The sequence below is a fragment of the Lepisma saccharinum genome, chromosome 23 (assembly GCF_977018435.1).
Source record: "Lepisma saccharinum chromosome 23, izLepSacc3.1, whole genome shotgun sequence".
NCBI classification, from domain to species: Eukaryota; Metazoa; Arthropoda; class Insecta; order Zygentoma; family Lepismatidae; genus Lepisma; species Lepisma saccharinum.
This window is the reverse complement of record NC_139251.1, coordinates 8,734,453-8,761,860: the sequence shown is the minus strand read 5'-3', so window position 1 is coordinate 8,761,860 and position 27,408 is coordinate 8,734,453. Positions and strand designations below refer to the sequence as shown.

Here is a 27,408-nt window from a genome sequence, read left to right as displayed (position 1 = left end):
TGTAGGCTATGTGGATTATTTTTTTCATAAGTTTGCAACACTGTTAGGGTACACGTGCTTTTGTTTACAGAAGGTCTTAAGTTCTATGATTCTCACTTTAGTAGCTTGTTTTTGTAACCTAGTCTACGAGGGTGTATCCAAAAGAAACCGGAATTTCTTTTTAAAAGCCATGTATTTTTTTTCTTTACAAAACAACCTTATCACCTTCAAAGTACTCTCCATGACACTTAATACATTTGTCCAATCTGTGATTCCATTCTTGGAAACATTTTTAAAACTCATCTGTTGTGATGGCTGACAGCTCCTTCCTCGTTTTTTTCTTCACCTCTTCTACGTCGTCAAATCGCTGTCCCTTCATGTCCCTCTTCATTCGGGGAAACAAAAAAAAAAAAGTCGCACGGAGCAAAGTCAGGTGAGTAAGGGGCATGGGGCAAGAGTGTCATGCTGTTTTTTGCCAAAAACTTGCGCTCGGAGCTCTTCTTTCAAAGCACAGCATGTTTCCACTTGACATTCTTTTTGCTGGTCACTCAGATTCCAAGGCACTGCCATTGTTGCGTTGCTGTGATATTTTAACCGGTCCGTTTGTTTAGTGTTTATTGAATTTAGAGTATTCTTTGTTGTATATAGTGTGTTATTTTTTGTACATAATTTTCTGTGTTCTGCTTTAGTGTGTTGTGACCTTGTGTGAAGAATGTCAAGCACAGGATGCAATACTCGAGATGACAATGTACCAAAGAGGCCATGAACTAAAAGAAAAAGGAATTCTTCTCAAAGGACAAACGCGGGAGATGGTTTGTTCTGAGCGCAAATAATTTGAGCAAGAGAAAAACAATGGGGGTTCAATCATTTTTGTAAATAAAGTTCTGGACAGGACTTCTGCTGCTTTTGGTGTGTCTAAGAACACTATTGTTACCATAGGGAAAGAAAAATATAATGTGGTAGAAATAAATAAATAAATAAATGCGAAGCTTCAAAATTGGAAACCCCAGGAAAGAAGAGGAATATCAGTAAACGCCTGACAAATTTAGATACCTTTCAGCAAGATGCTATTCGTCACCATATTTACTCTTATTATAGCAGGAAAGATCATCCTACTATTGGGAAACTGCACGTTTAGTTGAAAGATTCGGCATTTTTTCAAGGTGGGGAAACATCTTTAAGGACAGTCATAAAATATCAGGGATTCTCATACATAAAAAAATAATGGACGCAAAATAAAGTAAAGTATGGAGGCATATGGGGGATGTGGAGGTAGAGCTCCACACATTCTCGACCTCGACCTAGGCCATATTATGGAGGTGATGCGGTTCACCAACCGCCTTTACCACAGGTTTGCCCCAGGTACTCACTTGGGCTGAGTCGACCCTGGAGCCACTCGGGATATTTGAAAAAGTTCCACAAACCACCGCGGGTCTCATGCGTGAAAGTCAGATGCCCCACCAAAAGGACTTTGTGCAATTCAGTTGTGGTATAATTGAAAGATGGGCAGACTTTAACGGTGACTTCAGAAAGAAATGATTATTGAAAGTGTATATACAGAATTGATTGAAAAGTTAACCTGTAAACAATGTTCCTTTCGTTAATTCGTTCATGTTGTAAGGGAGATGGAAATGAAGAGAAAAAACAATAACACATTCATCATTGTTGTCATCATTGTTATTCCGTTTTCCTCGAAAAACAATAACACATTTCATCATTCTTGTTCCTTTTCATAACACGTTTTCCACGACACAGCGTCAGACGGCTGCACTGCGTACCGTACCGTACCGCATGATATGGCAACACCGTGACGCATGTTCCTTCAGCTCTCAATACCAAACTAATTTTGCGGCAGGTATACCATCCGCCGTGATGCTATAGCAAAACCAGCTGGCGCCAACACCAACGATGCAGCAAGCCATAGAAACCAGCCAATGCCACCACCAAAACACCATCTGTTCCGATCGCCCAACCATTCAACACCCAGCAGTAACGATGAAGAGACGCTCGACGCTTGAGAGATGAGGAACGCCCAGCAGTAAAGACGTAGAGATGCCAGACACTTGAGAGGAAGCAACCTGAGCCGACGCTTCAGAGATGCCCGCCAGATGAAAGTGAGGATCACCAAAACACTAGCTTTTGGAGGCCGACGTCAGAGCGAAGGAGAGATACGCATCGCCAAGAAGAAGGGAAAGTGCCAAGTATCACCACCGCCGGCCATCATCGCTGATATTAACCGAAGGAACATTTTTCGTCACAATGGAACCACGTGTGATTATCCGCACCTAGGAAAGATGGACCACCCGGTGACGTAGCAGTTTGGGTACAGTATTCATCTGTCGATTCGTATCCACGTATGAAGGTATTGTTTTATTTAATCGTCCTACCACAAAAACTGAAGCCATTTTGAGTTGCGGTTTTCGACGTGACTCTGAACGACAAACCTAACTTTCGTGTATTGAAATTGAGTACTGTTATAAAATAGGTAGTTTGTGTTTGTTTTTAATCTGTTTTAAATGTCAGCATTTAAATATAAAGCTTCTTTATTGCGTTAAACTCCATTGTAACTTGTCAAAGTGTGCATCATAGTAAAGCAATCCACTGCCCAGTCGTTTGAATAATTAACCGAGGGTTCACTGTTCTTTTGTATGTTGAATAATATGTGTTAATATTGCCCAGGTCGTGTAAGTGATCTTTTCTTTGTTATAGAGTTGTGAATTAATTTTTGCTCACGCCGAAGGCTAATTGAGATATCCCAGCAGCTAGAGTCTATTTGTGTATTGCATCAAGCAGCAGAGTTGTAATTGTTGAAACGTCGCGACAGGGCTTGTGTGTAATTTGATACTTACTGCTTAGATGCGAATGTTCTTCTCGAACAAAAGGTTCAATCATGCCGATCGTTAATTTTGATAATTGTTTTTATTGAGGGCTGGCACATATTTCATTGTAAGGAGCACAGGAGCTGAGATCAACGACCCAATTCAAAAAATTCATGTTAAAAGAAAGAAAAGGTACATCGATTACATACAAGCCTTGCATGTATAATTTTATGTTTATATATATCCCACGGGAATGAATGTGAGTGTGTGAATGGATGAGTGCTGTGTTTTGTTTTGTATATGTCAGATTCCAATACATATATTTTTACCGTTTGTATGAGTTATCATTTGATGTTTACAGGTACCAGGTGTGTCAGGTACAATGCTATTTGTTATTAATTTTGTGTGCCAACAGGTGTCAGGTAAAATTAAGGTGATATATTTCAAGGTATTACATCTCCATCCCCGCACTGAACCTGGACCATTTGCTATCACATGGACAGCATTTATGCCTATTGGCACGTGGTAGAGATGTGCAATTTGCGCAAAGGCAAACTGTTCAAACATGTCCAGATAATTGTCAGAGTGTACAATGTCTTCACGAAAGAAAAATGAGTCTATAATCTCGTTATGCATCAGTCAGCACCAAATGTTCAGTTTCGGGCTGTCCGTAATGGGCTCCTGAATGACATGTGAGTTCTCTGATCCCCATATGCGAATGTTGTGTTTGTTAACTTTGCCTGACACTTGCAACGTTGCTTCATCTGAGAACATAACCATGTTCAGAAACTCTGTGTTATCATCAACATCGTTTGTAAACTCAGTCCTTTTGGGCTCGTTCACTTTAATTTCTTGACAAATCTGAACTTTGTACACATACAGACGCAGCAGTTTTCGAAGCACTTTATAAACTGTTGAAAGAGGCATTTGCAGTTCTCTTGCGGCTTGCCTGATCGACTTCTGCGGGCTGCAGACTAAACATCACGAACTTGCTCAACTGTATCCTCGGAGATGGCTTCCTCCCCCTGGCTTCTTCAACACACTCCCAGTTTCCAGAAAACTTCTGTACCATGCCCTGATGCTCTTGTCCAATGGTGGCATTTTGTTAGACACATGCCAAAATTTACGCTGCAATTGAAATGACACAAGAAATGAGTCAACTTTAGAGTTCTCATTAAATTTGCCTATGATCATTCCTGTGTATTTGCTATGAATTGCCCAGATTCCCCCTCCCCAAGTCAGTCTGCTGAAAACATGTTATAGTGATTGTTAAAAAGTTCAGTGCTTAAATGGTTTTCATTGAGCCAAGTCCCTGTAATTGCTACAATGCTATAATTGTTACATATGTTTTGAGAACATTTGCATTTTGGTACGCAACCCACGAACATTTTGGTACACTATGCTAAATATTTTGGTCTGAAAACTTACGTGCTTCTGTTTGTGGGAGTTGCTCTTGGGCTGACATTCTTCTTCCGTTGCTGTCACCCTTACCATGCCACTTGAGAGAGGGGTGGGATGTGACAAGGGGTTGGGATTTCCAACCTGCTTCCGAGATTTGGCCACCCTCTTCATTCTCCCATAGAAGCTGCATGCACCTTTCGAAGCTCATGCCCTGGGGGATTTGGATCTGCACGTTCTATCAGCTACAGTTCCAGATACTGGCGATTGTTAACTATGTGAAGGAGTGGGGGGAATCCTGTTGTTTCTGCAGGTCAACATCCTTCTTTCCTGGAGATAAGTGGGGCCTTGGTTTGAAGATATTTTAGTCTTTAGTATTTACTAATTTACAAAAAAAATTACTTATATAAGAATTTGAAACTCAAATGTACCTAATCAAGTTCAAGATATCTTAGTTTGCAATAACTTTCAGTCAGTTAGACAGATTGTTCTGCAAAGGGCACCAACAAAGTTAAGTAACTTAGAGAATTCTGTTTTATTTTCCACCGAGATTTCTTTTCTTTTCATTCCTCGAAAAAAATAAAAGCTAAGCTGTGAAAAACTTGCTTCAGGGCATTAATAAAAATGTATAAATTCAATGTAACTTGGAATAATAAAAGTTTCAATTTCTCATGCCTACGAAGAAAAAATCACAGAGAATTCACACATAATTCCCAGAGCCAATAATTCATCCATAATTCCCAGAATTCAAGGAATGTCCGAACTCTATTTATGACTGCAGGTAAATAAACATTGAGCAAGATATTAGTGAAGAGTTGTGTCAACTGAACACAGTTGCTTCTTGTTGCCAAAATGGCAACAACTCATTAAAAGTGGAAACTTCAAAATTTTACATAGGTTAATTTTGAACACTAATCCCCACTGTTCACGTCTGTAATCTGAATCTCTTTTCATCTGATGGGTCGAAAGAAAACTGGCACACAAAAGCAACAAAGAATTGTTCCTTCAAATATTTTATTTACAGCATATCTATCATCAATTTCTAAAAAAAGAAAGAAAAGAAAGAAAAACAAAATTATCATAACACAATGTGAAGCAAATGCATTTGATTCCTGAGTAAGGAAAGTATTTCTGAATGCATATTACCTAACTGAAATTAACCTAACGTTATCAAAGTAAAATAACTACACATGCAACATTAATTCTCATGCATGCATGGAAAATTTATAAAGGTTTGTCAATAAATTTACAAGTGGTGCAAAATGGGTGTGCATAAGATAGTTACTTTTTTGTCCTATTATTGACTGACTTAGAAAGTAATAAAGAACAAAGCAAGTTAATTTGAAACAAACTTTTTCAGGCTCTTTGGCCACCCTGTAATAAAACATATTTATTTGATTATAATATTATATTTCTCTGATAATTTAAAAAATAATACTGACATTAACAATTAAATATATATACTAAATCACTTTATAAACACATGGCTCCAGAACATATATCACTTTTGTGTACCATAATCCAACACAATGTTTTTAATTAGCTTCATATGTATAATTTCAGGTGATCTTTCTTCAAAACACATCACAAATATCCAAGCTTTTGCAAACATAATTGTGCTACTTCTGCTTTCGCTTCTTTCTTTGTCCTATATAAGTCTTCCGTCACATATGTTTTCCCTTTCACTTTAACCTGTAAGAAAAGAGAAGGGACATTCATGAAATAATTAATCCATTCTCATTCTCTTGCACATAATCAAGGAATACCATATTTTCTCATGTACAGGGTGTATCAGAAGTCTCTTACCATTCCTTGTAAAACCTGCAGGAATGTATTTTCATGGAATTTGATATGGGCGATACAAAATAAGCCTAGAGGGACATCTTTTAGAGGATGTCACGGGGACGGCAGCTATCTTGAATTCAACTTTTTTATTTAAAATGATATGTGGGTCATGTGATACATGACCATAGGCTAGAATTTCATCAGGATGTCAAATCTGAAATCAGATTTCAATAACTTCATTTGGTGAAAAGTTATTGGCAACTGAAAGTGATGTTTACTTGTTACAGAATGTGCTCCACATGTTGTCCGTGCTGGGCAATGCACATGTGCAGACACTTCTCCCAATGTCTGTGGACACCGAGCAACATATCGGCAATAAATGATGGTTGAAGATTAATACCCAATTCATATGTTAAATAGCTTTGGGGTGGCCTCCCCGATGGCGCAGTGGTTGCGTCGTCACCTTGTAATCAAGGGGTCCCGGGTTCGATACCCGGTGGAGGTACAAGTGGTTCGGATCCAACTTTAAACTGTAGGTCCAGTCCCGATTAGCCTTACTGTGCATAAAGTGGACTTAAAACACCAAATCAACCAAATAGCTTTGGGGGAAAGGGGGGAGGGGTAGAATAGACATTTTCAAAATGAACTTGTTAAAGGTGGTAACAATAAATAAATTATTTTGTTATTCCAGTATGTCATACCTTCATATGTACTGGTATATACAAGGGTCGTTCAAGCTTGACCGGGACTTTTATTTCTGCAGAGGAAATAGGTAGCAGAAGAAACACCAAACTATGTCAGTTTTTCAAAGTATTCTCCGTGCGCGCCGAGGCACTGTTGCCATCGTTCTGGCAGCTCCCAAATTCATTTGGCGTAGAAAGAACTTGGTTGTTGTCGTAGCCACTGGAGGACATCGCTCCGCAATGCTTCGTCTGTCATGAATTTCTTCCCTCCCAGATGGTCTTTAAGGGGTGCAAACAAATGATAATCACTGGGGGCTAAATCCGGACTGTAGGGGGGATGGGGCAGAACTTCCCAGCGCATGTCGGCCAGACTTGTTGTTGTCACATTGGGCATGTGAGGGTGGGCATTGTCATGGAGAAGAATGACATTTCCAGACAACATCCCAGGTCTTTTCTTGCGAATGGACTTTCGTACAGCACCACTCAACAATGTGGAGTAATACCGGGCATTAATCGTGCTCCCTTTGTCCAGAAAATCCACATGAATAACGCCCTTCATGTCCCAGAAGACACTTGCCATGATCTTTCCAGCGGACGGCTGCATTTTGCTTTTCTTGGGGGGCGGGGAACCTTTATGCCGCCACTCCATGCTGCATCTTTTGGTCTCTGGGATTCAATTGTGCAACCATGTTTCATCACACGTGATGATGGATTGCAACAATTCATCACCTTCTGCTTGAAACCGATTCAGAAGCTGTTCACAGACTGTCCTGCGTGTCTACTTCTGATCGAATGTCAGCTGGCGGGGAACCCACCTTGAACAGATTTTGCGGAAGCGTAAGTGGTCGTGAATGATTGTCTCAACACTCCCGACACTGATATTTACCTCGGCAGCAATATCCCGCACTGTTACTCGCCGGTTCTCAAGAATCATTTGCTCAACACGTGCGATATTTACTGGTGTGACTGCAGTCAGGCAAATGTGTCCATGCGCTTCATTTGTCACCAGCTCCCGTCCTTCGCGAAACTGCTCACACCATTCGTACACTCTTGTCCGCGACATCGTTTGTTCACCATACTGTGCTTGCAATCGTCTGAAAATCTCAGCTGGTTTCACTTTCTCCTTCACGAGAAATTTGATTACACACCGCTGCTCCACAGCCACAGACACACTTCTTGCCGCCATGTTCGCAGCAACTGCTGCGCTTTCGCGAAATACGTCATGCCGGGCGCTAGTTACTCGCGAAGGAATACATTAAGTCACCCGCACGTTTCATCATGATCCGGCTATTCATCAATTTTTTACGTACGAAAATCCCGGTCAACCTTGAACGACCCTTGTAAATTACCAAAAAAGACAGAACTGATGATAATCCATAGTTTTCAAGAAATGACATGTCAATTGCTGGCAAGTAGTGCATAATTTGGGTGGTTTAGTTTCAAACCAGACTTTTCTAAAGGTTAAAAGTCTCTTAATTCTAAATGTTATAATTATCAAATGAAAAACCCTTTACAATGTCACTATACTTAAGAACTTTTAGAATGTCCCCGTCTCCTGGACCACTTATGCAAGGTGCTACACTCGCTCTCGACCCCTGATTTTTGCTTATAAAAATCAAACTATTGGTCATAATGGAATGAAATTTGCTACGGCCATATTTTGGTGTATGAGAAGCATGTGCAAAAAATTGTCACTGGTATGCCTTTATGAACTCAAGTTTTCCAATACGTGTGAATGATAAACACACACTGTTCCACTGAGTACTAATTCATACTGTACTGCTTCGTTATTGTACTGTAATAACGAACCACTGATTGTAAGCACGAACTTTCAACTGAACACTAACAAACACGAACAACTATCAGGTGCGTCACAACAGCAGGGCCAAGAACTCAGACTGAAAGCACACGCCCATTATGATTGGCATTTAAAGGCAGAATTGCCCAGATGTACGCTCATGCACACGCAAGGACTAGAGAGACTGTGGCACCCTCTCCATCACCATGCTTCTCATACACCAAGGTATGTCCGTAGCAAATTTCATTACATTATGATCAATAGAATGATTTTTATAAGCAAAAATCAGGGACCGAGAGCGAGTGAAGCACACTGTATTGAAAACCACTGGGCTACAGCTGAGTACTGGGTCCGGTATCATTTATAACTGCCCCCGAGAAGTTTTCCTGATTTTTTTTATATTTGACGAGAATAATATGGAACAAGTCCAAAGCTCAGATGCAGGTTGTGTAAATAAAAGATCCAACCCACTTAGTTTTGAACAATGAAGTTACATTGCATAAATATTTTCTCACTGCTGTTTATCCTCCAGCCAGAACCACCTTTTTGAGTCCCAAGGCCATTTTCACATGTAACCCCCTTCGTCCCGAGCCGATTTTGAGCAAAATGCAGAGTTTCAATTAAATGAGTGTAGATCGGAGGCTAATTGCCCTAGAGAGATGAGTGATATACCGTTGTACGCGGAATGAACCAGAGATTCAGACTATATGAAATTTATGCAAATTCAGCATATATGTGGTGGGGGGAGGGGGCTAACTCTCAAAATTCCAAAATTTAGGAAATAAAATGGGGTCCCCCTCCCCCCCAAGAAAAAAGTACATGACAATGTCGACATGCACATGGAAATGATCGCTGACATGTTAAGGAACACAAAAATATTTGCATTATTATCATATGACCAGTGAAACGTGAGTTGTACCCCCAAAAGGAATGGTCGGCCACTGAAACAAGCTTCAAAATGCAGTGGTACCTGGAAATGACTTTAGCTCAGAGACTATTTGCCCTGGAGATATGAACGTACCGTTGTACGCAGAATGAATTACAGATTTAAACGATATATAATTTATGCACATTCGGCGTACATATGGAGGGGGAAAGGGGGGGAAATCCCCTGAAAAATACTTTTTAAAAAAAGGGGGTTCCCCCTTAAAAAAAGGATATGAAAATTTCAAATGCACATAGAAATTATTGCTGGCATGTAAGAAACAGAAAAATATTTGCATCATTGTCATATGACCAATGTAACGCGAGTTGTACCCTTGAAATGAAAGGATTGTACGCCACTGTCTCAAGCTTCGGAATTGAGCAAAATGCAGAGTTACATTGAAATGACTTTAGCTCAGGGACTATTTGCCCTAGAGATATCAAAGATATACCATTGTATGCAGAATGAATCACAGATTCAGACGATATATAATTTATGCAAATTTGACGTACATATGGAGGAGGAAAGGGGGATAATTTTTAAAAAAATGGGGTTTCTCTCCCCCGCCTGCCCAAAAAAAAGGATATGAAAAGTTCAAAATGCAGCAGGCACAAACGACACCAGCACACTTTTCACACCACAAGAAAAACACGTAGATGACAAAAAAGTCCTTGGAAGTCTGTCACTTCACTCAAAAAAATATCCTCGCACTTGGGCACAAAACGACACAAACGTACGCACAACTTTCACGGACGAAAAGCTGGAACGCAGTGAAAAATGAGCGCTGATTCTTGCAGCTGCTTGAAATTCTATTTTTAGACAATGCAGGGTAACCTGTGTTGCAACTTGTGGAACACTTGTGCTCAAAAACAAAGGTTTCCTTCAGCGCGCCTCGAAATTCCATTCTCACAACGCAGATTCAACAACCAGTCTCCCCCACCCCTCCCCCCCACCCCCTGCTTGCGCCTGCACGGAAAACTTTCATTTTGACATCGGATACTGATAAACAAGCTTCCTTCGAATGCAGTTACCAGGCGGGAGTGAAAAGCATTGCTTTAGAACTACAAAGCTGGTCTTCCTTTGTCGGCAAAAATTTTCCCTTGAAAAGAGACGCAAAAGCTAAGTCCCTTTTCCCACCTTTTCCCCTCCATTTTCATGAAGAAAAAAAGTGCAAGAAACATTTCTGTTAAATACATGTGTTAGGAATAATATATAAAAAATCGAAATTCTAGCCAAAAATAGAAAAGTTATAACGTAAAAACTACGACCTTGACACAGCATCTCGATCGAGATGCTTGGGACAGCGAGGGTTACATTTGGGTATCTCGACTGAGATGCTTGGGACCCAAAAGGTTAAAATCAAATTAATAATACAGTTACCAGTTTTCAGAGTATAATATTAGAGTCGTAGATTTCCCAATTCGTATTAACCAGCATTCTTTGGTGTTCAAAATGTAACATGCCACTGAAAATCTGCACTTACCAAATTAATTTAATGATGCTGGTCTGAGGAAACTACTAGAGTTTCATTAGATCGAGTGGTTCACAACTAATTTAAATCTAATTTTATAATTGTCACTAAACCTAAACAAAATTTAATGATTACTCTTCATGATTATGCCATAATTTATTTATTATTTAATTTCAAGTGTACATATAGTAATTAATGTATGAAGTTAAAATGTTACAATATATTTGTGAGTTAAATTACTGGGTCTTGGTTTCATGAAGGTTGGGAACTGTGATTCTTTAGGGTGCGCAGTCCTTGTAGTATCAGCGGTAGGCGAAATCCAACGAAAAATTAGGACAACATGGATTCGCTGTGACAAAAAAAGGTTTATTTTTGGGCTCTGGGAACCATGTCGTCAAATAAACGCTCTACTACAAAAAACAACAATACAAAGAATAAAAAGATTGATTTAAAATTGTTGGGGGTTGGCACATTAGGCCATTTTGAACCCTTCAATGTATATGGGGAAATATCCCCTTATCTAAAATTCTTATTTAAAAATTTTAAAAAGGAGTGTAAAAAGCCCCTTGGGAAAAATGAAAAGTGCAAGGTTGTAAAAGGACCTGAACAAGAGAAACACAAAACATTAAAAAGTAAGAATCAACTAAAAGCTTTCTCACAGACAGTGAAGAGTCAGATGTTTCATAAAACTTAGTCGTCATCTACCAACAGGGATGACAAAAAGTTGGGAACATTAAAAGTTTGCCTGAGAAAAAGCAAATTTGGCACATTCGGTAAGAATATACCGAATATTTAAATCACATTACAAACACAACACATTGAAAAGTCAAGCCCTTGCAGCAAGTGATCATGTGTTAGACGGCTGTGTCCAATACGCAGTCGAGTGAGAAGAACTTCTTCTCGGCGAGAGGGACAGAACGAGGAATGCCATGCACCTATGGTGCTTAATAGTGTGATGCTTGTTCCCTGTTACCGTATCCCAATCTTCCTGCCAAGTGTCAAGAACTCAACAATGAAAAACACCTGCAAGTCCCTAGCTGGCAGAAGGTGAACGAGAACGTCACCCTCTGCTTTAGCAGACTTCAGCTGCTTCGTTCACCTTTATGCCCACGTGACTCGAGACCCAGCAGAAGCAGAGAACAGCCCTGGCAGATGTCGGGAAGTCAGCGATTCCAGATTCTGAAGCACACTTGTCGAATCAATACAGACAAGAACTTTCTTCAGACCATTGACGTCTGTCCAGTGCCTTTAGGATAGCATACAACTCAGCTGTATAGATGGAACAGGCAGGATGTAAAGAGTAACTGGGAACTTTCACAGTCTATGAGGAAGGTGTAACCAACTGATTCAACTTACTAGGACACATCTGTAAAAAAATGTTAAAATTGGATTACTGCATTCTCTAAAAACCACTGCTGGTATTCAACCATTGGTGTTTCTGCCTTTGGGAGGGCAGTTAAAGACAAATCGATGAAAGATGCAGGAAATCCCCAATTTGGGAGAGGCGACATGAGTGGAGAAACGCCAGGCAGATCACTATCAACAATAAGTGCCGACAGGATCTCATCTGCTCAAACACTGAAAAGAAACAGGTTATGTTTTCTTGCGTAGAGATGTGACAACTTCATCGCCCAGTGACGTGTTCACTGCAGTTTGTCAACCAACAGAGTGAAATGGTCAACATTTTGTTCTGTTGGGATTTACAGAGCTGTCCTGTCATGGCTCTATGAGCATCCCACAATCGGCAGAAGTGGGGTATGGTTGGTGGACTACAATGTGATCCTCCCAGCTAGATCCGAGGGATCGGCTGACCAACGACAGGTGCGATCCTCCATTCATATTGGGGGTTAGGCGTAGAGCTGACAACCCTGCACTGTAAAAAGACATGTCAAGAAACAGCAACATGAGGCCATGGATGTTCCCAAGGTAAAATATTCCAGAGGTAAAATAGTCCCCCATTTGGATCTTTGGGTGGGGACTACTTTGGGAGGTCCCTGGACTAAGGATAAATGGAAGACCTGTGTTGCTGCAGCCATGAACCTTCGGGTTTAAGAAGGCTAGAGAGTTAGTTAGTGAGTTAGTTAGTGAGTTAGTTAGTTAGTTAATGTTTTCTTGCAATAGAACAAGATTAGTGTTACATTTCATTTCTTTGTTTCCTAGTAAAGGGTTAATTTGTCGCTATATTTCAATTTAATTTTTACTCAAGATAATATCTTACTTATTTTTTTGCCAATATAATATTATTCAAACCCTAAATTTGGTTGTTATAAGGATAAATGATGATTAGATGTGACACACTCAAATTATCATCCCAATTGATAAATCTCATGTGAATCATGACCAGCCTACCTGCATTTGAAATAGTTTTGAATGTGGCTCTCCTTTCTCTTGAACAAGTTTAAATTGTGGACAATGCCATTCCATCCTTGAACACAGCTCCGACAGTCCCATAACAGGATGTTTGCCCTTGATATTGAGATAAGCACTGTATATTTCACCTGGAAGCAAAGAAAAACACACAATAAGAAGTGTACATGCAAACCTCACGAACACTGAAGAAATTATAATAAAACATGCTACCACTGTTCAGCTTTCCAGTCCCTCCATACATATTTCACTCACCATGTTCACATGAACTTCTAAATGCAGGAATTTGATTTCTTTCTTATACATTACCATGTTTCACACTGTACAAATATCATACCATATGCATTTCAGAAGTAGGGACCAATTAGTTGTAAAAAGTGACTGGCAACAAAGATCAGACTTGCACATTAGCGGCAAATAAATGTGTGATGCAAATATTTCTTCTTATAGTTATTCACTGTACACCATATCCTTCAAAACATCTAATGTCTCCATGCCACTTCACCTTCCATTTGCAGCACTTCATAAGACATCGGTACCTGGCTATACTGCGCTCGCGAACACAATTCAATTTGTGTTACCAGCTGGTGCTGTCTGCATAGAGAAAAAATGTTCCCTCTTCTAGCTTGTCATAGAAACACTCGCACCGAGCTGTGCATCTACACTCATGTGCTGAAATGTACTGTTGCAATCCCGTTCCATTTGAGACAGTGGGCACTTTCCAGAATCCAACAATGCACGGGTAAATTACACCATGGCAAATTGAGAGATTTTTTTTAAAAGGGGAAATTCAATAGTACGAGGGTCGTTCAAGGAAAAAGTTTCCTTTTTTTTTTTTTTTTTTTTGGAGAAAGTACGAGCTTGTATTCTTTCGTCTTTCCTCTACATTTACACACAATGCAATGTTCATGCGACCTACCACGCATGCGTGGCACATGATTAGCGTGAGTCATGCAGTGAGAAACGTGCCCTGGCCATAAGGAGTAGCGAGTCATGGAGGAACATGTTTTGGTGGTGTGGAGTAAAGAAGAGATTCGATCTGTGATACGGTATGAGTGGGCACAGGAAGCTGGTTGTTGTTTATGGAGACACTGTAATGTCAGTGTCAGTCAGGTTTCATCGCGTTGGGTCCCACGACAACTCACTGCAGAACATCTCACGACGCGTATGACATGTTGCCTGGATTCTCTGACCTGGTACCACAATAAAGGGAACAACTTTCTCTGCCGTATTGTGACTCTGGATGAGAGCTTCTTTCATCACTACTCCAGAATTCAAACGGACGTCAATGGAATGGAAACAGCAGTGAAAAGTGTTCTTCGTTCCCTGGACCCCGAATTATTTGCAGATCGCTTTCAAAAACTTGTGCAACGATAGGAAAAATGCTTGTGCTGCCTTGGAAATTACGTTGAAAAGTGAGAAAGGACCATGCTACTTGGTGCAACTTGATTTTTGTTGTAACTTAAGAAATAATTTTTTTGCAACATAGGGAAACTATTTTCCTTGAACGACCCTCATATCATTGCCATCTCATTCTACTTCGAGCATAGCAGGGGCAAGAAAGAGGGGGGTGGGGACAACTGCAAGCAAAACCTGTCTTTTGCATTGTAGACAGAGTGAAGCAAGGGAGGAAAGTTAGCTACAAATTGTGAAACGACTGCAGTAATAATATAGATATGGCAGAAGGGAAAGGCAAATTGTAAAGTACGAAGATGGCCAGCATGGACTGAGTACTCTTCTGTGTATATAGTATATGTGTGTGTATCATTTTCTTGGTATTGCTTTATAGTGTTGGTTCATTCAGTTGAAAAAGAACAACTTCTAGATGACAAATTCCACATCAAATCAACTAGGCCATGCAACCCATTTTTTCATAAAACTTGGGTGTATTTGTTAATACATGCAAAATCTTTCTTGTGTACACCTCATAGTTACTGAGAAACAGGAGGCTAAAGTTTCAGAATTTTGAATGGATCAGTCATTGCCGAGGCCATGGCAGTAGGCTGCAGTGCTTAACAGAAAAAGTTATATCTCAGAGTCAAATCGATATATCACTTTGAATGTTTCATCTAGAGTTCATACATATACTCCATTTAAAAAGTTGTCACTAAGATTCCTTTGCACTGAGAGCCAGAAAAAATTATTGTATTGTAAATAATGTTGATTTTTTGGTGTCAAAGTCTGACGTTACTAAAATTGCATTATCACTAAAAGACACTGCAGTTATACTGACATTTTTTTTTTCAAACTGAAGCTTAAAGTATGTTCTAAAAGACTATAAAATAAAATTAGTGGCTTTTTCACTGCTTCCATTAATAAACCTTCATTAAAACAAATTTCATGTACATTCATATGAGTTATTCCATGCCAAATCATCACAAAAAATGAATTTTCCAATCCAACCATTTCAGATTTTCATGAAATTTGGTAGGATGGTAGAAGACATGGTCACTTACATATGTAAAATTTAGCCCTCAGTGATACAAGTTACTCATACAGCAGGGTTGCAAACCTTATAACAAATGTAAAATTTAAGTGCTTACAAGGTCAAATAAAACAATTCATAACTTAGTTTCCAATTATGGGATAACTTTCATCTTGGGCTTGTTTTGAAATTAAAGAAGCATAGTTTTCATAAAAAAAATATTTATATGAAAATACTGAAATTTTCACTTCAAGGTTACATGTGATCTTTGACCATGCATATATAAAGATATGTATGTTAAATTTTGTGGGGAATATAGTATGTTACGCTGTTAAATGCAATCTCTGTTTGGTGTAAGTTTCATTTTGGGATGAGCAAGAGTAAATGGGTTCTGGAATGTAAAGAACCTTTTTATCTGTAAAATACTTCAAATTAAGTCCAGGAACCTTTTTTCAATAAAATAATACGAGACTTGGGCCAAATTTAAATTACGTGAGAAAAAGGTCCCGGTCCTGTTGCATGGAACCCAATAGAATGAATTAAAATTTTTTTGGGTTCCTGGATCTTAGACAACCCTGTTCACAATGAAGAGAGGAGTGGTGAGCCTAGTGTTCAAACCAATGACATTGTTCAGCATGGATTATCAGAAAGTGTGTGCACAAAAGGATAGTGCTGGTCTCATTAATACATAGTTACAAGAAACATTGATTTTTTTTTTCCGGTAATGGGCAAAAAAAATTTACAATACTTGAAATAATTATTAAAGCTTTCCTGGCAGTGCAGGATGAATACATTCACCATAGATGAATCAATAGATGAATAGGGATTGTGAGCAATTGAAGATAAGAGTGAAGTTACCTCTTGAAACCTTGGAAGTGTATCCAGAACTAATATGGCTGATATCACTGGTCGACATTTTTTCAAAAGTTGAACGATGTTTTGAAATGAATAGGTGACTCTGAAAGTATTTTTCATGCTGAATTCAAATTTGAAAACCGTTTTGCTCCATCACGTCACAATTTTTCACAAATCGTGAAAACTGAATAGCATATAGGGGTCTATTATGGTATTATTGGGATAATTTGGGGTTTATATAATCATATTACAGACACATAGAATAAATAATTTTTGTAAATATAGTAATCAGTGGGACATAGATTGTAAAATCTATATTATATACTATATTCATGTACATTTTCATTTACACATGTCTAGAAAGAGGTATAACATAGTGCATTTCGAATTACTGAGACTCAGGATCAAACTTCATTCTTTTTGACTTCTGCCTTCCCCGACACCCGAAGTAGGAACACCTCGTTTTAACATCCAACAAAAATCTGCCATCATGGAAACAGTCCATCGTCCCCGGTATCTCCGTTCCATCTCTGCTATGTCCTTGTGAAATATTTCCCCGTGCTCCTCGCTGAAGTGTCCGAGATTATTCGGAAAGAAATCTAGATGTGAGTTAAGGAAATACAATTTGAGGCTCATTTTACAACCAAGTTTACATAAATTCGTTAGCAGATTTTTCACAAAATGTTCATAGTTAACGTGTTTTTCATTGCCCAGAAAATGGGCAACCACCATTTTGAAACTTACCTAGGCATCCCTTTCCGTAGCAGTCATTATTTCTTCAAAATCTGCATCCAACATCAGTTTCCGTATCTGAGGGCCAACAAAAATACCCTCTTTGAGCTTACCCTCAGTGACGGATGGAAATTTCCTGGCAATGTATTTAAAGCATTCGCCGTCTTTGCCTAACACTTTCACAAACTGTTTCATTATCCCTAACTTAATATGCAATGGAGGAAGCAGTATTTTAGACGACTGAATTAATTGCCGTTGTGTCACATTCTTCTTCCCTGGAGAGAGAGATTCTCTACTTGGCCACGTCTTCACTTTCCAATGAATCTCCCTGTCCCGACTGTCCCATTCGCACAAGAAGCAGGGGAATTTTGTGTTCCCAGCCTGGAGACCCAAGAACAAAGCTATCACTTTGAAATGTCCACAGACAGACCAACCATGTTCTTCATATTTCACTTTCAGTAGCATGAACCTCAAAGTTTCATAAGTTTCCTTACGTGACACAGAATATGCAACTGGAATCGATGGGAATACATTACAGTTATTTAACAGAACACCCTTCAGACTAGTCTGTGATGCATCAATGAAAAGTCTCCATTCACTTACATTGTAAGAAATACCATACAATTCTATGACTTTCCTTATGTTGTTACAATAAACAATGTTTTCGTCTTCAGTAAAGTATGGGAGTAGCTCTGTCTCTCGATGCCTGTACCATGAGAAATGTGTTCCTGGAGACAACAGGTTTTTCTTACTCAGTCGGGAACCAAGAAGTTGGGCACTCTCCTTTGGTAAATTTAGGTCTCTTACGAGATCATTCAGTTCATGTTGTGTGAAAGGTTGCGGAGTGCCTGTACTTGTACCAGGACAGAAATTGTCACTGTCATCATAGTGTGCACGTTCAACTTCAGTGTCACTTGAAGTGCTGCAATTATCACTACTCGTACGTGGTACAGGTACAGGTACATCTGGCCCATGAGGCACGGGCCTAATGGCCGATTGTATGTTGTTGGGATAGCTCACATTGCTTTTGTTCTTAGCACTGAAACCGCTAACATCTATAGCACAGAAATAGCAGTCATCAATGTGATTTTTTGGTTCCCGCCATACCACTGGTATTCCAAATGGCAATGCTTTCCTCTTGCCACACTTCCACATCGCAAAGCTTCCACACATGTTTTGCAAACTTCATGCGGGGCCCAGTTTTTGTCCTGATCACCTACTTTAATACGAAAATATTCGTGGTAAGCAGACCTCACAAATGTGGTGATACGTTGTCTTTGCCTCTTCACTACATAGCTTCGACAAATGTAACAGAATACATGGGGCGAGTTCAAACACTTCCTGGAAGACGACGACATTGTCTCTTGACACAACACAGCACGAACTATCGACAATGACGAAAACTTTATCAAATATTTTGCATTCCCTACTGCTATTTACATATATAATATCTACAATACACTTAACTAAGGTTTTCGGATCACGTAACCTTATACACGGTAAATAAATTAAAAACTGTACTTTTTGCATTAGTTGGTATCGAATAACAAAACTTAGAAACAAATTTATTGAATCATTCATTGTTTGATTGATTGATTTGGTGTTTTAAGTCCACTTTATGCACAGTAAGGCTAATCGGGACTGGACCTACAGTTTAAAGTGGGATCCGAACCACTATGTGCCTCCACCGGGTATCGAACCCGGGATCCCTTGATTACAAGGCGACGACGCTACCACTGCGCCATCGGGGAGGCCCAATCATTCATTGTTACTAGGCATCTTCAGCAATTTTGTTAATCATATAATGTAATAAGAGGTGCACTGCCATCTATCGGGAATATTATTAACTTCTAATTTCTGGGCAGGAATTACGATTTATACAACAATGAAGATTTCTAAATAACTGAGGGTGATACAACAAAAACAAGGTCACTTCTGAAATCAGCATCAAATGTAGTTTCAGAAACCACAATTAGTTTCCAAACATCAGAACCCATGTCGACCAGTGTATCCCAAGAGAATCCATTTAACAAATCCTTTTATGTACACTTCAAGAGTAATGAAAAAAATTGTGGTTGGTGAAATTAAAATGATGCCTGCAGTGTTTGCATCATTTCTTATGAATTTTGGGATGTTAAATTCGAAAAAACGTGATGAAACAATTCCACCATGTCATGTATTCCTCAAACTCAGTATTATCATTATTACATAGTGGTATACTGCAAGGAAAACTTGTGATTTGCAATTCCAGAAATGAGGCAAATAGATACTGTCTATTCTGTAATGATATTGGTATCAAATATTCGAGAGGGTTTAAGGCAGAGGCCTACAATTTCATAAAAACATCCAGCAGAAGAGACCAGAGCTAGTGAATAGAAAGGGCACTGCACTCCACCAAGACATGTGTTTTTAATCACTTGTAGAAAATTGAGGAAGTTATGCTGGGATGTCTTACCCCATACACCATATTCACCGGACATTGCATCATCCAACTTCAGACATCCTTGAACGGAATATCATTCCAAGGCTCCTTGCAACATCAAGTGTGTTTTCTTTATTATGAAAAAAACTGCTCAGACTCCCCAGAAAACAAAATACATTTTAAATGTAGGCTACCTTTTGTCTTGCAATTTCTTAATTTCCCAATTCCAAATATATTTTGTCTCTCACGTTCAAAGGCGCCATGCTTTGGGCTCTGTGCACAGGTTCGAGTCACGGCGTCCTTTACTTCTTCTCTAAGCCTCCGCTGCTTCTTTCATGTTCTGCAGTACAAACGCACCAATCTGGCTAGGAGAATATTCTTTGTTATCAGTTGTTTTAACCCTTTCATCACCACTTTTTCTGGGGGAAGCATAACAATTTTTTGGCCTGTGTACGGGATGAGTGGCCACCCACCATCGTGAGGAAATTGGGAAGCTACGTAACCAGGTCATGAAAACATACGACGACGACTGGAGGTTCGTTGTGCTGACCAGACGTCACCCCGCAACTGGTTGGATGATCTACCACCTTGGGTGATTGTGTAAGAAGGATCAGGAGGGAGTGAGGCTGGCAGTTGGTACGTAGGCACAAGCCCTCCTCAGTGCGCTGTTGCACCATGGGTTATTAAATGTGTTTTATTTAGGAAAATTTTTTCAATGTACAGTTAGCTTGCAACTGGAAGTATGGAGGCAATTATCTTAACCTTACACCCTTAAAATTCCACAAAGGGTGTATTTTGAAGTAGAGAGAAAAATAAATACTGTAAAACAAGAAAAGTGCTATTAAACAATGCATGAAATACTGAAAGTCTTTTTCAGGTGTTTAGGGACATTTTTACCATAAGTCATATTGCAAAGACAGTTTTTTGTAAAATTCAGGCCACGAGGAACTGTAGTCATTTGATCCTGGTGTTTTAGCCGGTACGATTTGCCCTTTCCAATTGATGTGCTCTTTCCCTGAAACTTTTGCTATTTTAATTACATTCCTTCTGTACATTTCTAAGTTCAAGACACCTTTCCGTTTCTTAACTACTTTTCCTTCGTCGGCAGAGGTGCTCATTTTCTGAAATCACAATATGATTCACAATCAACGAAGAGAAAACACTGCAATCAATGTCCACACCGAGGGTTTGAGCTGTACTGTCAAAGAACAGAGCGAAGTTTGTAAACTGGCCACCTTAGCGCCACTACGAAATCTCATTTACTGCAGACAGGGAACTAGTCCAGGACAAGTTCCCTTTCTGCAGTAAACGGAAAATTGAAGGTGTTGCCATGCCCATTGTTACCGAGCAGACAGGTGTCATTTCTGCAGTAAACGATCCATTGAGCTATAACAAACCATTATCGTCACACAAAAGGCAATGTGTAAATATTGGACTAGTTGCCTTGCTGCAGTGAGCGATTCATATACAGAAATGAAAATTTCTCAACGAAAAAAGCCAAGCAAAAAATGTTTTTTTCTCAAAAAGATCAGTTTTCTCTCACCACTATACTCAAAACAAGTTTTCCTAATGAAAACAAATTGTTAAAAAAATTTACCCAACAACATGAAATTACTATTGCCATCGAATATAACACTGCTTACCAAACAATAATTTCAAATAACAATAAAAATATGTAATTTGAGAAACTACATACCTTAAAAATATGCACTTTTTGCTGTTTTCAAGGGTGAATTGCATCAAGTGGTGCACGGATCATTTTAACGGTTCAGATTGTTTTATATTTTTTCCAAATTCTCCTAGCAGAAAGCCTAATCATCATATAATATTGGCATTCACTTCCTTAAAGTCATAAGCAGTGTTTGGAATTTGGAAAAAAACAACTTAATAATTACCTTATGCAAGCTTACGTGCTCCCCATGGACAAGGCATTCTCCACTGATAGAAGCGACAACAAGTATTGTAGAATAATGGGAATGAACGTAGAAGCAATTTGGAACCTTCCTGAAACTAATCAGGACAGTTTTCATTTTAAAAAAGTCCAATTTATGGGTAAAATAAGATGTTAGAATTACTTTGCGCAAAACTCCCCATTTCCCACGCTTGACGCATCACACAGACTACCACCTACGAAAGCATTTAGGGATATTACGTTAATGCTAAGAGAACTAAACCTGACCTGCCTAACCTAACCACAAAAGCATGTAGTTATTATTAAAATTCTAAGGAAACTAAACCTGGCCCTCCTAACCAAACTATGAAAGAATGTATTGAACAAAATCTTAGAACATTTTAACTAACTAACTCTCTAGCCTTCTTGAACCCGAAGGTTCATTTTTGCGGCAACACAGGACTTCCATCTGTCCCTATCCTGAGCAAGATCTATATACTCCATTCCGTCCCTACCAATTTCCCTTAGGTCCATCTCAACGTTGTCCTTCCATCTTCGTCATGGCCTTCCTACTGGTCTCTTACCATCAGATTTCCCAACAAGAATCCTGTAAACTCCTCTTTCCTCTCCCATTCGTGCCACATGGCCTGCCCACCTAAGTCTTCTTGATTTAATCATTCCAATAATATCTGGACATGAATACAAATTATGTAGTTCTAAATTATGTAACCTTCTCCACTCACCTGTCTCCTCGTCCCTTTTAGGCCCAAATATTTTCCTAAGGATCAAATTTTCAAACACTCTCAATTTATGTTCCTCTTTCAATGTAAGGGACCAAGTTTCGAATCCATATATTACAGGTAAAATTACTGTTTTGTATATTTTAACTTAGTTTCTTAGATATTAAATGAGGAGACAAAAGTTTATGAAGAGAAAAGTAACATGCATTTCCTGAATTAAGCTTGATTTTTATTTCCTCCTTAATATAATTTTCATTTGTTAATATTACTCCTAAGTATTTGAATTTGAAAACTGGTTCAAACGAGTTGTTATCAATAATTAGATTTTGATAATTACCTAACATTTGGTTTCGGCCTGTAAGCATTTATTTAGTTTTCTCTGTGCTAACTTCCAAATCTATCTCTTTAGCTGCTTTGAAAAATATTTTAGCATTATTCTTAATTGTATTTACATCATCCCCCAGTAAGTCTACATCATCTGCGTATACTAACAGCTGAGTCACACCGTTTAATTTTAGTCCTTCGTTAGTTTCTTTTACCTTCCTAACAGTGTATTCTAAGGCAAAATTAAAGAGCAATGGAGATAATGCATCTCCTTATTTTAACCCATCATGAATTTAGAACATTTTGGTGGAAAGAATTATACGGAAGTGAAAAACCAGTGTCAAGGAAAAATGCAGTAAGTAATCGCTAAAACTCTGTAGTATGTGTTAACAGATGTAAGAAATTGAACCATGTAAAAAATGCACACGTAACATGAATAAATCGCAATAAAACAAAAGGAACTTGGGTCACTACAAACACTACACATACACCAAAACATTGTGTGCAGTACTTCCAACACCCACAGAGGTCACACCAGGATTTCTAACTTTCGATATCTGATACTTCCAATACCACCACTCTACATAACCACAAATACAGGGTGAACCAAAAGTCATGTTACATAGGTAAAATGTAGTCTTTTCTCTTTTTTTTGCAGGTTTCTGACATGTTAACTAAAGATGAAAGAGTGGAACTGGTTTTACACACACCAGGCAGGATCCACTGATTTCGTCTTCCATTATGTTCAGTGATTAAGCCATTTTTTTCATTAATGGCGAAGTCAATAAGTCAAACTGGTGGTATTGGAGTGATACGAACCCCAATTGGATTGATCCGTGCAAAATGAAAGGGGCAGGAAAGTTGATGGTTTGGTGTGGCATACGGGGGAACAACAGTCATTGAGCCTTTTTTCATGGAAGGTAATCTCAATGCTTCAAGAGAGTGTTTTCTCAAGCATCCTTAATTAACAAGGGAGCTTTCCCGGCATGTTCCAACATGACTGTGTCCCACCGCATTACGATATCGTTGCTCGTACGTGGTTGAACTAACAGTTTCCAAGAAGGTGGATAGGTCGTAGAGGCCCTGTTGAATGGCCAGCATGGTCACCAGACCTAACACCCCTGGATTATCATCTATGGGCCACGTAAAGGCCATGGTGTTCGCCGAGAAGATTAACAACATGACCACCTCAAAGAGAGGATCACAGAAGCCATTTCACAAATCACTCATACCATACTTATAGACGTCTTACGGAACTGGGAGAATCGAATTGAAGCATGCTATCAAGCAGCCGATGATCATATTGAACACATACTGTAACTTTCATTTTGCTGTAAGTAACCTGACTTTTGGTCCACCCTGTATAACATAACATTTCAACGTCTACTCATATGCATTCCCAGTACACTTGACCCCCTGTACCCCCTGAAAATCAACATTTTCAAATAAAAGACTGAAAAAGTTGAAAAAATCAGTGTTAAATCCAAATTCATCTAAAAATGACCCTCGATTGCCATTTTTGAGAGTGGAAAGTTTTTAATATACTAAATATCCTATTGTGTATGCCAGCCCCACTACAAAGCAGCCACCTTTACAATTAATTCTGTGTACGCCAGTGGCTGTTCATGAAAGTTTTCAGCAGTTTTTAGCTTGCGGAAATGTGTTATTGTGAAGAAAAGTACATATCTTACCTTAGCATGAAACAGAACAGACCGAAAGCTTCGCACAAGTGAATATAGCACCAAACACGACATTAAACAAAAGCAGCTAAAATTTTAAGTTGTTAGCTTAGGAATGTTAGGTTTGGAGCTGATAGCAATTTCAAACGTATTCTTTCGTTACTTTAGTGTACATACAAACAAATGTTACTAATAAAAAGCTGCGAAAATACTCCAAGATGGCAGCTTTTTACGTACGCATGCCATACTTTGGCATAATTTTTCTCAGTAATTTGAGTTTTCTGCAGGCTGGAAAAAATTACATTATGTAAAGCATCAAAATCTGTGAATTTTTTTTAAAAAATGACATGTGTTTCTCAAGGGGGTTTAGTGGGTCAACAGTCCCTATTTCCCATTCTTTCGTTAAGTCCTCATGACTTTCAAAACCAATATTGGGTCATTCCAAGCGACATCACTCAGAGCAGGTTGTTTCAGTCATGGATTAACTTCCATTTTTTTTACTGATAGATACTTGGTTCAATATGACAAATATGTAATATTAGACTTGTCCAAAAAATATAATGAAAGTTACAAATTTTTGAAAATTTGAAGATTTTCAGAAACTGGATGGATGAACAAATGATGTGACACAAAATATGTCATATCTCAGAAACTACGTGAAGTATTGATATTGTAGGAGAGGAGAAGGACAATCCTAACAGAAAATAACGGTGTTAGAGCTCGCACACTTTCGGAAGTTCTCTGGCATATGGATGAAAGCTGGTCAACGAGCCTCAGCAAAGGTTCGAGCTGGCGCGAGGTAGGGGAGGGGAGAGGAGAAAAGCATGAGTCAGAATATTGTTGTCGTGGGCGGCCAGGCAGGAACAAGTTGGAAATCGGTTGTTTATCTTCACGCGGGTGCTGTTAATTTCACATTCGTTTCTTCGTTCGTTTCAAGGGAAACAAGCCTCCCGTTCATTCTAAGGTTTTCTGCAGGACGATTCGTGGGCAAACACGGGAAGTTGTGGCAAACGTGCTGCAATTCATGCAAAGGGAAGCCGATGAAAATGGATGTACCATTCCACTAAAGAAAGTATATGAACGTGTTTCTGCTGCTACCGGTGTGTCTTTGAAAATTATAAAATCTGTAAAAAAAGAAATGGAAAAGGTGGAAGAAGGCACATCAACCAGTTATGATACACCGCGCAGAAATCAGAACCGACCGCGACGGTGCATAAATTTGGACGAATTTGATCTCTGTGTAGTGCGAAGAACAATTAATGAATTTTATATTCAGGAAAAGAGAATTCCTACCTTGAAATCCGTGTTGCTGAAATTGCGCCAAGATATTGGATATGAAGGTCAATCATCTAGCTTAAGAAAAATATTTCGAAAACTGGGGTTTCGCTGGAAAAAGGTTCAAAGCAACAGACAGCTGCTCATTGAAAGAAGTGACATACGCAATACACGTATAGCTTACTTGAGAGCCATTACCAGATTTCGTCGGGAAGGGCGACCGATAATATACAGTGATGAAACGTACATACATAGTTCGCACACAAATCCCAAAGCATGGTGCGATGATAGCGTAAAAGGTATGAAAGTGCCTGTTTCAAAGGGACAGCGTCTCATTATCGTACATGCCGGCAGTGAAAAAGGTTTCATTCCCAACGCGTTGTTGATTTTCAAATCGAATCAAGCAACCGGAGATTACCACAGAGAAATGAATTCTGAGAATTACATTCGCTGGGTTAAAGAAATGCTCCTACCCAATTTGCCACCTACCTCTGTTTTAGTAATAGATAATGCTTCTTACCACAATGTTCAGTACGAGAAATGCCCAACCTCAAATAGTAGGAAGCAAGACATGCAAAATTGGTTGTTACAAAACAATATTCCCTTCGGTGATGGTATGTATAAACTGAACTCTACGAACTCATAAAGTTGCATAAGGGCAAAGCCAAAAAGTTCGTTTTAGATCAAATTCTAGCTGAATATGGTCACACGGTCCTACGTTTACCACCTTATCATCCAGATTTGAACAGCATTGAGAAGATATGGGGCAACGTAAAACAATGGGTTGGACAACACAATGTCACTTTCAAATTAATTGATGTGTGGGAGCTGTGTAAAAGAAGATTTTCGGAGATTGGGGCGAAAGAATGGAGTGTTGTCTGCCGTCATGTGCAAGATGTTGAAGAATATTATATCAAAACTGAAGGTTTGTTGGAGCCTGAAATAGAGCACCTCACTATCAGGGTTAACAGCAACAGCAGCAGTAGTGACAGTGAAATATGCAGTGATAGTTCCAGTGACTCAGAAGCAGAAGATTCCTCCATAAGCGACATCGAAAGATTGAATTAAAGAGCCGCAATGTCGCCATCACACATCTGTTCCAGTTCCACCACGTAAGTTTCCACCTTTTACTAATTACTTATTCTCGTTAGGATATTCACTTTCGCATACGTCTCATACTGGATTACAAATGATTTGTTACCTTTAAATGCACTGCTGTATTACTAGTATTCTACTTTGTCCCTCTCCAACTCTCGCTGTTACAAGCATTCTAGCAGAACAGCTGATGATCGTAAGCACATGTGCCGAGGCACTTGGTGCTGATTGGCTGTGACATTCGCGCCCACTCACTTCCCCTCTCCCGGGAACCTCCGTGCGGAGTGTTAGACTCGAAACGACGCTGTGCATTAGAAACGCCAGAGAACTTCCGAACGTGCGCGAGCTCTACCACACTCAAATTTGGGTAATTGTGGACAGAGAATCCCGGGTTTTACCACAATGAAAATTGTTACAAGGCATAATCAATACATGTGGCCCGACCCTGTGGCCGAGTGGTTAGCACGTCGCACTGCGACGCCAAAGGTCCCGGGTTCGAATCCCGGTCAGGCTTGGTTGTTTGTGAATGTCCATTCATCAATTTCATCATTTCATCACTCATCCCCATCTTCGCAAATTAGCCAAGAGGCACAAAAACACGAAGTAAAATAAACTAAATCAATCAATACATGTGAAACACAATATTAAAAAATCAGAAAGGTATTATTTTTCATAGTAAAAACATCACAGGTTTCAATATTGGGTGTATGAACTAGGGATGGCCAGATCCAGATCCTGGCGGATC

At 39.2% G+C, this 27,408-nt stretch overlaps 1 protein-coding gene across 2 annotated transcripts in view; it reads right to left on the bottom strand.

The window, feature by feature from the left end:
- Positions 1-5,223: 5,223 nt before the first annotated feature.
- The window catches only part of LOC146005208 (uncharacterized), a 39,218-nt gene continuing 17,033 nt past the window's right edge, over positions 5,224-27,408 (bottom strand). Inside the window, exons 2-3 of one of the 2 annotated variants that reach the window (XM_083144269.1) lie at positions 13,208-13,356; positions 5,224-5,888 (exon numbers count right to left, since the gene is read on the bottom strand). In XM_083144269.1, the coding sequence (XP_083000395.1) occupies positions 5,781-5,888; positions 13,208-13,356 (257 nt within the window). In that variant the 3' untranslated portion in view covers positions 5,224-5,780. Of the gene's footprint in view, positions 5,889-13,207; positions 13,357-21,554; positions 21,670-27,408 lie in introns of those variants that run through there. The other variant, XM_083144270.1, reaches the window with a different exon arrangement.